A 15,967-nucleotide genomic window follows, 5' to 3' on the forward strand; every position below is an offset into this window, starting at 1 on the left:
GCAAACATGCAGGCATTGTGCTGGACAGGTGCTGGATGTCAGTTTGTGGGACAGAGTTCAATGCCTGTTGCACTTGGTCAGCCAATACAGAGACAGTCAATGCTGGCTGTGGATGACACTGGAGTTGTCATCCGATGATGTCACATACATGCTCGACTGGAGACAGATCTGGTGATCGACAAGATCAAGGAACATGTCGACACTTTGTCAACAGTGGTATGTGGGTAAGTGTTATCCTGTTGGGGAAAAAAACCTGGAATGCTGTTCATGAATGGCAGCACAACAAGTCAAATCACCAAACTACCATAAAAATTTGCAGTCAGGGTGCATAAAATAAAGACGAGAGTGCTGCTACTGTCATATAAAATTGAATCAAGACCATAACTTCAGGTATGGGTCCAGTGTGTCTAGCTTGTAGACAGGTTGGTTGTGGTCCTCAGCTGGCCTCCTTCTAAACAATGCATGGCTATCACTGGCACTGAGATGGAACTAACTTTGATCAAAAAACACCACAAACCTACACCCTGCCCTCCAATAAGCTCTTGTCTGGCACCACTAAAGTCACAAATGGCAGTTGTTTCGGGTCAGTGGGACACATGTTACAGAGCATCTGGCTCGGAGCTGTCCTTGAAGCAACTGATTTGTAACAGTTTCTTGTGTCAAAGTGGTGCCAACTACCACTCAAAAAGCTGCTGCAGATGCAGCACGATGCACCAGAGCCATACTCCAAATGTAATAATGGTATTTCCTCTCAGCAATACCAAGTGGTCTTCCAGAGCCTGGTCTTCTTGTGATCATACATAATCGTGATCACTGCTGCCAGCAGTCAGGTACAGTGTCTATAATTCTGCCAAGTCTGTCTGTAGTATCAGTTAGTTAGTTAGTTATGTGTTCCATTGATCAATAGCATGGAAAACCATTATGATGTGGAACGTGTCAAATGCACAAGAAATGCGCACAGGAAATATTTCTATTATCTATCCCATTCCTTTAAATGGCACGAAATGCATATACTATATCTCCACATTTATTTATTCATAGTGAAGAATTCATCTATGGTATGAAGGAGTTGTCAAGGAGGTATGATTTCAATTTGTTTTTGAAACTATTACTGTTGTCTGTCAGACATCACAGCGAAGGAACATCCATCTTCTTGCAGCTCTATTACATGACCTTGATCAAAGTCACTGAGGTGCTGATAACGGGGTCTTTGTGGTCTTAAAGACACTCTTGACTAATATCAACTCACCATGTCCAATCTGAGGTAACTAACACTCAAGGCCATTACATCACTTATTTAAAGCAAATCTGCTTTGCATCCTCATAGTGGTGCTACTAGTGCCATTTTTATGTGACTGGCACCAAATTTTAATAGACATCATCTTTGAGATGTAAAAACATGCCTACCAACTTTCATTTATGTCGCACAATTCCTTCTTGGTATGGCGATTTTTTTTTCTGTCAGTGTATAATAAAATTGGTTGGCATCATGTTCCTCCTTTAGTAATTTGCACACCACTGACTTATTAAGTTTTGCCTGCAAACAGTTACTTGCACCTTCAATTGCCCCTCTTTGCTGCTGTCTCACCTATCTCACTCTCATTGGCAGTAAGCTTAATAATGTTAACAGAAAACTGCCATTTGCTTCCCATGAAGGTATTCTCCATGGCAGCTTTTCATGATCATGTTTCATGCCCATACTGTGAGGTGCATGCTACCTTGAATTGGAATGTGATCACGTGACTAAATTAGTTCCTGCCGAGGCCAGGTTACCACTGTGCCCTGCTGATAATATCATGAGTGATATTCACTAATATTACATTACAGTTCCTCATACGGATCTGAGAGGAAAAATGTTTCTCTAATGTGCTTCACATTTTCTGAATTACAGCCAGTAATTCATCACTGACCTTATGAAGGGTTTCCTATAGCGTAAAAGTCCTCTCATACATACCAGAGATATTCCACTACCTAAGTAGTAACTTCCTTCATATAGTGCACATCTGACCTATCAATGGAGCCCTTCAATCCTCCACTTATATCAGAGACTGAGAAATCAGCATCTAAAATCATCACACAATCATCTGAACTTTTTTTTCATATCTTAGACTTGGCTCCAAAGCAGAGGAACATGATCAATTCTGGGTACAATAATGCAAATAGTAAGCCTTGCTCCCAACCCACGTGTGATGCTAGTTTCCTTCTGCAGTTGAGCAATCCATCTAAAGGAACAACAATGGCCTCAGAATCCAGGTAGCAAGGATCAGTGATGCCATGGGAACATTTTGTATTATAATAGTCATCTGTTCGATGTAGTTATCACATCCTTGAGCCCTTCTTCTTAAAGAATCATGGCTGCCCTCAGATTTGGTGACACGAATGGAACACATGCTCCTGTAACATGTCGTGCACTGATTGTGAGTGTGGAATACATCAATGCTTTTAAATATCTCCAAAACCATAAATATAAGATACTAAGATCAGATAAATTGGGAATCCTCACTCCTGGAGCTTCTTGACAACTGAGCCATAACTCATTACATGTTTGTGTGAGATACCACTGTAAAAGGTAGAGGAAAGGGAGTTGTGCTCCGTCATTCATATGAAATGGAAATGAGCGTATGGCATTGTGGGCCGGGAGTCCCCCATTCAGGGGCGTTCGGCCGCTGAGGGCAAGTGCTTATTGCATTCGAAGCCACATTGGGCGACTTGCATGCCATAGATGGGGATGAAATGATGATGAGGACAACACAACACCCAGTCCCGGAGTGGAGAAAATCTCCTGCCCCAGCCGGGAATCGAACCCGGGCCCCTTGGTGTGGTAGGTGGTAACGCTACCGCTACGATACGGAGGCGGACTGTCATTCATAATCTACACCTGATCTCTTTCTGTAGGGGTAATGAACCCTAATAGTCTCAGTAATTTCTTATGCAAAAATTGGCGATAAAAAGTACCCATTAATTTGACACTAATCTTGTTTAAATGCTATCCCAACCTCAAAATGGTATGTATGGAATGGCAGATGTAGGAGACAGCTGCAAGTGTTATACATTACAGTCAGAGGATTAAGCACAGAGAGAGAAACACTGCCAATAAGAAATGTGTAATGAATGTGAACAGGGAGACAGTTTATACTATTCTGTACTGGTCCATATCACAACTAGTAATGTTTCTGGACACATGTTTATTAGAATTTTATTCATAAGTTTTGACCAGTACCATCTCCTGGAAGAATATGGAGTGCCTAAGGAATGAAACATTTTGCATATTGTCAATGTATAAGATAATTTATTTATTAATCCATTGATGCAATATTATGGATTCAATATTATGGATTCTGTATGCTTCTTGCAGTTTGATTTTATAAAGATACCACCTGACAATGAGCCATACTTGAAACTGATAGCAGTAAGATACTTATAACAAAAACATGAGCTTTGTGGAATTATTGTACTGTCAGTACTTGTAAAATACTTTTTTATCTTTTATTCTGCCGAAATAAAATACTGCTTCTGCAAGATGCAGTTAGCTACTTCAAATAATATTCTCACTATATGCTTTGATAAATGAAACTTCGAGTGTATGGTCTCGCAGTGACATGACTGAATAAAATCTCCTCAGGCTTACAGCCATGACAAATGGTTAAACATCATGAAAGTACACAAAATATGTTAGCATTCTTGTTTACCAGTCAAAAGAATGAAAGAGACTGAACATTTTCAGCATACTGAGATTTTTGATTAGTTGATCAGTGTTTCAATTACCTTTTGGTATGTTATTCATTTGAATATCAAGTAATTTTACATTCAAGATTTCATTTAGTGTCCAATAATCCATTTCCGGTACTTGTCAATAATAGTTATTTGTTCGATACTGTATGATGTATGTTTCTGTTAGATTAAGATTTAAGTTGTTCACTGTTAACTGGCTAATCTGTTTAGCTGGCATTTAAGCTGTGTGTAGTTTGACTGTTTGGGCTCTTGATTAATATGCTTGTATCATCAGAAAGCATTACAGATGCAGACAGTCCTTTACAAGTTTATCAATGAGTATCAAAGCAAAATGTCCACCAAGTCCTGAAAAACCAGAGTATGTCATATTTTACTTAATAGTATTCTACACACTGTTCACAGCCATCTCCACCAAGGCAACATACATGGAAAACAGCAGTGGCAATTTGTGAAATTTATCCAGTATCACAGGATTGGAACAGTGGAAGTCAATCTACCTTAACACAGGGTTTAACTTTCCCCTAAATTATGGCTCTTGATATGAATTGGTGAGAACTATAAATACGATGGACCCATTCTTGTGTCCACAGGGTAATTTGGACTGATTCAGAACATTCATGAGCAGTCACACACGTATTCAGTGCTACAAAATCCTCAGGTCTGAACAGAACTGAAAGTCATTGGGTCTTCCAGAGCCATTGCAACAAACATCAGTGATGGCATCCAACTAATTTGGGCAACCAGCACAATTATTGTGTTAGAGGAGGTTGTACATTCATATTTCCTGCAGCCTGAAATTTGTTCTAGCACGTCTTGGCAAATCACAGATGTTACCAAAGTTGTGAACATGTTCCCTGATGCTAGAATGTTGTTGTTGTTGTTGTGGTCTTCAGTCCTGAGACTAGTTTGATGCAGCTCTCCATGCTACTCTATCCTGTGCAAGCTTCTTCATCTCCCAGTACCTACTGCAACTTACATCCTTCTGAATCTGCTTAGTGTATTCATCTCTTGGTCTCCCCCTATGATTTTTACCCTCCACGCTGCCCTCCAATACTAAATTGGTGATCCCTTGATGCCTCAGAACATGTCCTACCAACCGATCCCTTCTTCTGGTCAAGTTGTGCCACAAACTTCTCTTCTCCCCAATCCTATTCAATACTTCCTCATTAGTTATGTGATCTACCCATCTAATCTTCAGCATTCTTCTGTAGCACCACATTTCAAAAGCTTCTATTCTCTTCTTGTCCAAACTATTTACCGTCCATGTTTCACTTCCATACATGGCTACACTCCATACAAATACTTTCAGAAATGACTTCCTGACACTTAAATCTATACTCGATGTTAACAAATTTCTCTTCTTCAGAAATGCTTTCCTCGCCATTGCCAGTCTACATTTAATATCCTCTCTACTTCGACCATCATCAGTTATTTTGCTCCCCAAATAGCAAAACTCCTTTACTACTTTAAGTGTCTCATTTTCTAATCTAATTCCCTCAGCATCACCCGACTTAATTCGACTACATTCCATTATCCTCGTTTTGCTTTTGTTGATGTTCATCTTATATCCTCCCTTCAAGACACCATCCATTCCGTTCAACTGCTCTTCCAAGTCCTTTGCTGTCTCTGACAGAATTACAATGTCATCGGCGAACCTCAAAGTTTTTATTTCTTCTCCATGGATTTTAATACCTACTCCAAATTTTTCTTTTGTTTCCTTTACTGCTTGCTCAATATACAGATTGAATAACATCGGGGAGAGGCTACAACCCTGTCTTACTCCCTTCCCAACCACTGCTTCCCTTTCATGTCCCTCAACTCTTATAACTGCCATCTGGTTTCTGTACAAATTGTATATAGCCTTTCGCTCCCTGTATTTTACCCCTGCCACCTTTAGAATTTGAAATAGAGTATTCCAGTCAACATTGTCAAAAGCTTTCTCTAAGTCTACAAATGCTAGAAACGTAGGTTTGCCTTTCCTTAATCTTTCTTCTAAGATTAGTCGTAAGGTCAGTATTGCCTCACGTGTTCCAGTATTTCTACGGAATCCAAACTGATCTTCCCCGAGGTCGACTTCTACTAGTTTTTCCATTCGTCTGTAAACAATTCGTGTTAGTACTTTGCAGCTGTGGCTTATTAAGCTGATTGTCCAGTAATTTTCACATCTGTCAACACCTGCTTTCTTTGGGATTGGAATTATTATATTCTTCTTGAAGTCTGAGGGTATTTCACCTGTTTCATACATCTTGCTCACCAGATGGTAGAGTTTTGTCAAGACTGGCTCTCCCAAGGCCGTCAGTAGTTCCAATGGAATGTTGTCTACTCCGGGGGCCTTGTTTCGACTCAGGTCTTTCAGTGCTCTGTCAAACTCTTCACACAGTATCGTATCTCCCATTTCATCTTCATCTACATCCTCTTCCATTTCCATAATATTGTCCTCAAGTGCATCACCCTTGTATAGACCCTCTATATACTCCTTCCACCTTTCTGCTTTCCCTTCTTTGCTTAGAACTGGGTTTCCATCTGAGCTCTTGATGTTCATACAAGTGGTTCTCTTATCTCCAAAGGTCTCTTTAATTTTCCTGTAGGCAGTATCTATCTTACCCCTAGTGAGATAAGCCTCTACATCCTTACATTTGTCCTCTAGCCATCCCTGCTTAGCCATTTTGCACTTCCTGTCGATCTCATTTTTGAGACATTTGTATTCTTTTTTGCCTGCTTCATTTACTGCATTTTTATATTTTCTCCTTTCATCAATTAAATTCAATATTTCTTCTGTTACCCAAGGATTTCTACTAGCCCTCGTCTTTTTACCTACTTGATCCTCTGCTGCCTTCACTACTTCACCCCTCAGAGCTACCCATTCTTCTTCTACTGTATTTCTTTCCCCCATTCCTGTCAATTGTTCCCTTATGCTCTCCCTGAAACTCTGTACAACCTCTGGTTCTTTCAGTTTATCCAGGTCCCATCTCCTTAAATTCCCACCTTTTTGCAGTTTCTTCAGTTTTAATCTACATTTCATAACCAATAGATTGTGGTCAGAGTCCACATCTGCCCCTGGAAATGTCTTACAATTTAAAACCTGGTTCCTAAATCTCTGTCTTACCATTATATAATCTATCTGATACCTTTTAGTATCTCCAGGCTTCTTCCATGTATACAACCTTCTATCATGATTCTTAAACCAAGTGTTAGCTATGATTAAGTTGTGCTCTGTGCAAAATTCTACCAGGCGGCTTCCTCTTTCATTTCTTAGCCCCAATCCATATTCACCTACTACGTTTCCTTCTCTCCCTTTTCCTACACTCGAATTCCAGTCACCCATGACTATTAAATTTTCGTCTCCCTTCACTATCTGAATAATTTCTTTTATTTCATCATACATTTCTTCAATTTCTTTGTCATCTGCAGAGCTAGTTGGCATATAAACTTGTACTACTGTAGTAGGTGTGGGCTTCGTATCTATCTTGGCCATAATAAGGCGTTCACTATTCTGTTTGTAGTAGCTTACCCGCATTCCTATTTTCCTATTCATTATTAAACCTACTCCTGCATTACCCCTATTTGACTTTGTGTTTATAACCCTGTAGTCACCTGACCAGAAGTCTTGTTCCTCCTGCCACCGAACTTCACTAATTCCCACTATATCTAACTTTAACCTAGCCATTTCCCTTTTTAAATTTTCTAACCTACCTGCCCGATTAAGGGATCTGACATTCCACGCTCCGATCCGTAGAATGCCAGTTTTCTTTCTCCTGATAACAACATCCTCTTGAGTAGTCCCCGCCCGGAGATCAGAATGGGGGACTATTTTACCTCCGGAATATTTTACCCAAGAGGACGCCATCATCATTTAATCATACAGTAAAGCTGCATGCCCTCGGGAAAAATTACGGCCATAGTTTCCCCTTGCTTTCAGCCATGAAATGAAGCTAGAATGAAGGTGACTAATTTCTTGTCCATTTATGTTACTGATCTATTGGTCAGAGGTAAGAAAGTAGATAATGACTATTTAAAAATGGCATTCTTAAGTTACCACAAAAACTCTGTAGGGATGAATTCATAATACATTTGTCAAATGAATATGAAATTGTCTGTTGAAGGAAGCAACTGACACTCATATTTTACTGAAAAAAAAATGTATATATGTAAAATATGAAAGACAAAATATAAATAATAGAGAAATTTTGCCTCTTTGTGTTATAGCAACTGACAGAGCAAGATTGAATGTAAAAGCTTAATATATACATTATGTACCAAACAATACAGATCTTTGCCTTGAGGTTCTGAATGCTCCTATTTTACCAAAGAAGGAGAAGAAATGTATAAAGAAATGAGATGGAAGAAAGGAATTCAAGGAAATGTCAATAAATAATACAAAGCTGAAAATGGTTGTCAAAGGTTCAAACTTATCATATGTAAACTATTAGCAATTTTTACACCATAATAGGAAATGAGGAATGAGAAAAATTCATTTATCACTAGTGTATATGATATGTTTTGTATGTGAACACCTGATACCTGGCCATTATTTTCAGTTTCTTATTACTTACATAAATGCTGGACTAGTTCTGTGAGCAGGCTTCAGATACATCACATTAAAACACATAAATACAATAACAATGCAAAACCATTTTATACAGGTAGACCAGACAGAGGGCATGTCCAGTCACACATTAAGGTGTGGTCACATTGAGGCGATACAATATGCAATATGATATGTTGCAATAAAGGTAGTGCAACATGATGCTTATCGTTGCGCCATTTGTGTTCCCACTGGGATGAAATGCAATGCAGTATGGTGCACAAAGTACCTGCATTATTACAAGCAGCAGGTCAGCACAAATCACATTTCTGTTTCATTTGCAATCATGAGCTTTTCTGAAGATGATGTTATTGTGGCATAGCATTATTTAAAGTTCAAATAACTGAAACGAAAGGAAGTACTGGGAGCACCTGTACCGCAATATTAATAACAGACAGTTCGGCTGTGGTGTTTCACCAGCTCTAGTTCAGCTGTGGTGTTTTGTCAACTCTCTCGACAATAATACAAATTCTACAGAACGAGTCCAGACAGTTTCCACTTTCTGGAGCCACTAATATCAGCTACTCTGACAAGGAATGACACAAATTTTCAACTCGTTATTTCTCCTGGTGAGAAAGTAAGTTGGTGAAAGAGTGTGAATGTCATTAAAAATCCCACTATCAAAAGTTTATTTTTAGTTAGATTACTTAGTGTGGTACTTTAGTCAATGAAGTACATACATAAATAATGGGCACAGGTTTAAAAGCTACAAGTGATTCAGCTTCAGATGTATTCACAAGGAATATTGCCAGATTTGAAGTGAGATACGTCACCATTGATGATGTAGCAGTTGCTGGTGAAACACATGCAGGGATAGACAATGTATTTGAAATGGAGGAATCCTATGGACATTGAGGAAAATTCCAACATCTCCATCTTGTTTTTGTACAGCTTCTCATGCAAAAATAGTAGGCATTTTGCCTTTGCAACTCTTCTAAACCTGTCACTATGTTTCTTGAAATCAGGCAGCATGACTGAAAACACATCCAGTCGGCATCATCAACTGATGAATTCTGGTTTCTTTTAATTTAATTAAGTTTCTTAGTTTCCAGCCAGTCAGCAAATGTTTCCCTAGCATCACTCTTGCTGGCTTCAGCTTTTCTTTTGGAGAGAGATCAACCACATTACTTGTTTCTTCTGACATCTAACAACTTTCCACTTCCTGAGGGTCTGTGGCAGACAGCAGTGTATTAAAACTGCCATGCTGTCTTTATTTTCCTTAAGTGGTGGTACATGCTCAGAAGAGGGGAACACCTTCATGTATGGGCAATGATATGAGAGGTGGAGGGCCCAAATAATGTGGTTTCTTGAAGACAAGGGCTTTTTTCAACGAGCTGAATGAAAATGATCATCTTTGAACTGCCCTCCTGTGTAAATGATATGTTGACTATAACCAGCACAGAAAGAAATGCACAGGTCAAGACTTCTTTCCAATTTGGCAGCACAAATGCGTGTGACTGGGTCATAGTGTCAAGTGTGGTGCATCTAGTTCATCGCGGTCAAACATAAAAATGTATATACTTGAGGATGGAAAGAGGTAGGGTTCTTCTTCCAGCACTAAAACAATTTCAGTATGTTAGCCGCATTTCTTATGCAGCAATATATCCCCTAAAATGCACCAACTGAAAACTGGCCAGTGACTTAATTTTTCACTGCAAACTTTTCAAAATATGCACAGTGTTATATTTTAATTTGAAGTACCACAATAATTATGGGCAGTAGTGAAAAGAAAACCAGCTCTCTATTAAGCTGTGATATCAGCCTATAAGATGTGAAAAAATCAGTTTTTTTTCCCAAAGAGTTTTCTCAAAATTGAATGGAAAATACTGTGATGTGGATAACATGTGTGAAACCCAGGACAATGTTTTTAATTTTTTACAGGAAAAGTAAAAGTTTTCTGAGATACTAACTACAGAGATGTACCTTTGCTTCATCTACATAAAACAATTTTTTTGAGGTACATCAGATGACATGAAATTTTCCTCCCCATGTGTTGTACAATACCAGTTGCATGGAGTGACCAGTATGCCCTGTGGCACCAGGCAATGCAATAGAGATGCATATTGGTGTTGTATTGCTGTCATATCAAGTGTGAACCAAATAAGCCACTTCTACTGTTTCTATGTGCTCTGACAATGCAGGTTGCTTCTGCGTCGTATTGCTTGTTGCACTGTGTATCATATCACATACTGTATTGCCTCAGTGTGAATTGAATCTCAGTCTTTGCTCATTGCTTTCCCACTGATTGATTAAGTGTAAGCAATATGCATATGTAGAGCAGAAGGTTTACATCCCTGAATCCTGCACTCATTCAACACACATGATAATATAATTCCATTAATTTAGTGTTCTATTTTGTTCTGTGCATACATTTTCCAATATGTATCAGCTGTCTTTCATACATAAGTACATTGTACATGAAGAAAACTGTTACTCTCCTACATAAATTAGCACACATTTTCTAAATGAAAACGTATGTTCCCTTTCATGTTACATTTAACAAATATTTATGGAGTTGTTGACTTTACTGATTTAGCCATAAGTCTTTATTATCCATTTAAATGGCCTTTAATTACAAAACTTCAGTCCATTATTACTTATATTACGATTCTTGAGTGTGATGCAGCCAGAAAATTGTGAATGACTGTTCTCACTCCATCCCCTGTGCCTTTTACGACGGTTCCCCCTCCCCCTCACTCTTATATACCCATAGTATTCCATGCACCCGTCAGTTTCCTGTTGGTGAGACTCCTCGCCCTGAAAGTTCAAAATCCACCATCTTCAGTGACTTTAACAAAATATTTTTAACCAGACTTACTGCAGTACAATAACATATGGAATATATGCACAACGTGATCAAAATTATCTGGACACCTGGCTGAAAATGACTTACAAGTTTCTGGGGCCCTCCATTGGTGATGCTGGAATTCAATATGGTGTTGGCTCACCCTTAGCCTTGACGACAGCTTCCACACTCGCAGGCATATGTTCAATCAGTTGCAGGAAGGTTTCTTGGGGAATGGCAGCCCATTCTACATGGAGTGCTGCACTGAGGTGAGGTACTGATGTCAGTCAGTGAGGCCTGGCATGAAGTTAGCGTTCCAAAATATCCCAGAGGTGTTCTGTATGATTCAGGTCAGGACTCTGTGCAGGCCAGCCCATTACAGGGATTTTATTGTCATGTAACCAATCTGCCACAGGCCGTGCATTATAAACAGGTGCTCAATCATGTTGAAAGATGCGATTGTCATCCTTGAATTGCTCTTCAACAGTGTGAAGCAAGAAGGTGTTTAAAATATCAATGTAGGCCTGTGCTGTGATAGTGCCACACAAAAGAACAACCTACACCCTGCCATTGGATTGCCACATTGTGTACCATGATCCATCACTCCACACAACGTTTTTCCACTGTTCAATCAACCAATGTTTACACTCCTTACTCTAGACAAGGCATCATTTGGCATTTACCGGCATTATGTGTGGCTTATGAGCAGCCACTAGACCATGAAATCCAAGTTTTCTCATGTCCCGCCTAACTGTCATAGTATTTGCAGTGGATCCTGATGCAGTTTGGCATTCCTGTGTGATGGTCTGGATAGATGTCTGCCTACTACACATTACGACCCTCTTCAACTGTCTGCAGTCTCTGCCAGTCAACATATGAGGTCGGCCTCTACACTTTTGTGCTGTATGTGCCCCTTCATGTTTCCACTTCACTATCACATCAGAAACAGTGGACCTAGTGATGTTTAGGAGTGTGGAAATCTTGCATACAGATGTATGACACAAGTGATACCCAATCACCTGACCACGTTCAAAGTCCGTGAGTTCTGCGGACCACCCCATTCTGCTATCTCACAATGTCTTATGACTACTGAGGTCACTGATACAGAGTCCCTGGCAGTAAGTGGCAGCACAATGCACCTAATATGAAAAACTTATGTTTTTGGGGATGTACGGATACTTCTGATCACATAGTGTATACAGTTGGCTGCAATTATTTGAGTCAGTACCACTGTGTATGTAGGAGAGAGCTTTCACTGACAAATATTATATACGATAAAGAATGTACCATTTGTGGTGGGGAAGCCCCTATTAGGCAATAAAAGAATGAATGTAGAAACTTAATAACAGTACTTATAACAGAATGCTATTTTTGGTATCCATATGTACTGTTATCCTCTGAAACTGCACACATTTAATTACACTAATATTATACGTAGTAGCTTCCTATTAGAATTACAACTGCTAAACACAGAAAATATATGTTACAAGCTTCACTATAAGATGGGCAATATATTAGTTAAACAGACGTAAGTGTGTAACAATAGTGGGCCAGGCACTCTGCAGCAAAAGCAAGCAAGACAAAGCCCTTCTTGTGATAAATTGAAAGTGACAAATTAATTTAGTCTATGTCACCACAGTTATATATTGTGTTATTACCTGGATCCTTAGTTATATGGAATGCTCGAAGTGCTGCTGTGAGGAATTGTTCTAATGAAGCCTGTCTTGGCACAGTAATGACACGGAATATGCGCCTTCGATATGAACTGTGACCATCATAGACTTTTACCATTTCTGTAATAAAAATAAAAATTCTGTTTGTAAAACTGTTTTATAAAAATAAGTAATTCAACACTCAGCATAATTTGACATTGCTGTTTATTAAAAAATGATTATAGGCATACTGAATACCATACAAACATCATACATTCCCTCCAGCACTTCCTATTTATATTCTCATTTCAATCATCTGAGTATCAAACAAACAACATGCATTCCCTCGAATACTTTCCATTTATATTCTCACTTCAATCATCTATTCATATCTGAGGCACTCATTCATCACATCCACCAGATACCATCAAGAAGAACCTTCAGAGATGTGGAATATGTCAAGTTGCACTTTAACAAAACAGAACCAAATCATATAAACTTAATTTGTACACTAAATTAACAACAAACTATTACTACATTAACAATGAACTATCACAATACCATTTACTGCTATTTGTGATTATACCACTGAAATGTAACCCAATAAGTTAGCAAGAAAGCCACTAGAATGAGATTTTCACTCTGCAGCGGAGTGTGCACTGATATGAAACTTCCTGGCAGATTAAAACTGTGTGCCCGACCGAGACTCGAACTCGGGACCTTTGCCTTTCGCGGGCAAGCGCTCTACCATCTGAGCTACCGAAGCACGACTCACGCCCGGTACTCACAGCTTTACTTCTGCCAGTATCTCGTCTCCTACCTTCCAAACTTTACAGAAGCTCTCCTGCGAACCTTGCAGAACTAGCACTCCTGAAAGAAAGGATATAGCGGAGACATGGCTTAGCCACAGCCTGGGGGATGTTTCCAGAATGAGATTTTCACTCTGCAGTGGAGTGTGCGCTGATATGAAACTTCCTGGCAGATTAAAACTGTGTGCCCGACCGAGACTCGAACTCGGGACCTTTGCCTTTCGCGGGCAAGCACTCTACCATCTGAGCTACCGAAGCACGACTCACGCCCGGTACTCACAGCTTTACTTCTGCCAGTATCTCGTCTCCTACCTTCCAAACTTTACAGAAGCTCTCCTGCGAACCTTGCAGAACTAGCACTCCTGAAAGAAAGGATATAGCGGAGACATGGCTTAGCCACAGCCTGGGGGATGTTTCCAGAATGAGATTTTCACTCTGCAGCGGAGTGTGCGCTGATATGAAACTTCCTGGCAGATTAAAACTGTGTGCCCGACTGAGACTCGAACTCGGGACCTTTGCCTTTCGCGGGCAAGCGCTCTACCATCTGAGCTACCGAAGCACGACTCACGCCCGGTACTCACAGCTTTACTTCTGCCAGTATCTCGTCTCCTACCTTCCAAAATTTACAGAAGCTCTCCTGCGAACCTTGCAGAACTAGCACTCCTGAAAGAAAGGATATAGCGGAGACATGGCTTAGCCACAGCCTGGGGGATGTTTCCAGAATGAGATTTTCACTCTGCAGCGGAGTGTGCGCTGATATGAAACTTCCTGGCAGATTAAAACTGTGTGCCCGACCGAGACTCGAACTTGGGACCTTTGCCTTTCGCGGGCAAGCGCTCTACCATCTGAGCTACCGAAGCACGACTCACGCCCGGTACTCACAGCTTTACTTCTGCCAGTATCTCGTCTCCTACCTTCCAAACTTTACAGAAGCTCTCCTGCGAACCTTGCAGAACTAGCACTCCTGAAAGAAAGGATATAGCAGAGACATGGCTTAGACACAGCCTGGGGGATGTTTCCAGAATGAGATTTTCACTCTGCAGCGGAGTGTGCGCTGATATGAAACTTCCTGGCAGATTAAAACTGTGTGCCCGACCGAGACTCGAACTCGGGACCTTTGCCTTTCGCGGGCAAGCGCTCTACCATCTGAGCTACCGAAGCACGACTCACACCCGGTACTCACAGCTTTACTTCTGCCAGTATCTCGTCTCCTACCTTCCAAACTTTACAGAAGCTCTCCTGCGAACCTTGCAGAACTAGCACTCCTGAAAGAAAGGATATAGCAGAGACATGGCTTAGCCACAGCCTGGGGGATGTTTCCAGAATGAGATTTTCACTCTGCAGCGGAGTGTGCGCTGATATGAAACTTCCTGGCAGATTAAAACTGTGTGCCCGACCGAAAATCTCATTCTGGAAACATCCCCCAGGCTGTGGCTAAGCCATGTCTCCGCTATATCCTTTCTTTCAGGAGTGCTAGTTCTGCAAGGTTCGCAGGAGAGCTTCTGTAAAGTTTGGAAGGTAGGAGACGAGATACTGGCAGAAGTAAAGCTGTGAGTACCGGGCGTGAGTCGTGCTTCGGTAGCTCAGATGGTAGAGCGCTTGCCCGCGAAAGGCAAAGGTCCCGAGTTCGAGTCTCGGTCGGGCACACAGTTTTAATCTGCTAGGAAGTTTCATATCAGCGCACACTCCGCTGCAGAGTGAAAATCTCATTCTGGAAACATCCCCCAGGCTGTGGCTAAGCCATGTCTCCGCTATATCCTTTCTTTCAGGAGTGCTAGTTCTGCAAGGTTCGCAGGAGAGCTTCTGTAAAGTTTGGAAAGTAGGAGACGAGATACTGGCAGAAGTAAAGCTGTGAGTACCGGGCGTGAGTCGTGCTTCGGTAGCTCAGATGGTAGAGCGCTTGCCCGCGAAAGGCAAAGGTCCCGAGTTCGAGTCTCGGTCGGGCACACAGTTTTAATCTGCCAGGAAGTTTCATATCAGCGCACACTCCGCTGCAGAGTGAAAATCTCATTCTGGAAACATCCCCCAGGCTGTGGCTAAGCCATGTCTCCGCTATATCCTTTCTTTCAGGAGTGCTAGTTCTGCAAGGTTCGCAGGAGAGCTTCTGTAAAGTTTGGAAGGTAGGAGACGAGATACTGGCAGAAGTAAAGCTGTGAGTACCGGGTGTGAGTCGTGCTTCGGTAGCTCAGATGGTAGAGCGCTTGCCCGCGAAAGGCAAAGGTCCCGAGTTCGAGTCTCGGTCGGGCACACAGTTTTAATCTGCCAGGAAGTTTCATATCAGCGCACACTCCGCTGCAGAGTGAAAATCTCATTCTGGAAACATCCCCCAGGCTGTGGCTAAGCCATGTCTCCGCTATATCCTTTCTTTCAGGAGTGCTAGTTCTGCAAGGTTCGCAGGAGAGCT

The 15,967-nt window shown here is 40.9% G+C and overlaps 1 protein-coding gene across 8 annotated transcripts in view; it reads right to left on the reverse strand.

The window, feature by feature from the left end:
• LOC126186955 (diacylglycerol kinase theta) overlaps positions 1-15,967 on the reverse strand; it is a 703,899-nt gene that overhangs the window by 204,943 nt on the left and 482,989 nt on the right. For all 8 annotated transcript variants that reach the window (XM_049928254.1, XM_049928253.1, XM_049928259.1 and 5 more), the window contains one exon: positions 12,761-12,895. In XM_049928254.1, coding sequence (XP_049784211.1) covers positions 12,761-12,895 — 135 coding nt within the window. The remainder of the gene's footprint in view (positions 1-12,760; positions 12,896-15,967) is intronic.

The sequence above is a fragment of the Schistocerca cancellata genome, chromosome 1, assembly GCF_023864275.1.
Source record: "Schistocerca cancellata isolate TAMUIC-IGC-003103 chromosome 1, iqSchCanc2.1, whole genome shotgun sequence".
Taxonomy (NCBI): Eukaryota; Metazoa; Arthropoda; class Insecta; order Orthoptera; family Acrididae; genus Schistocerca; species Schistocerca cancellata.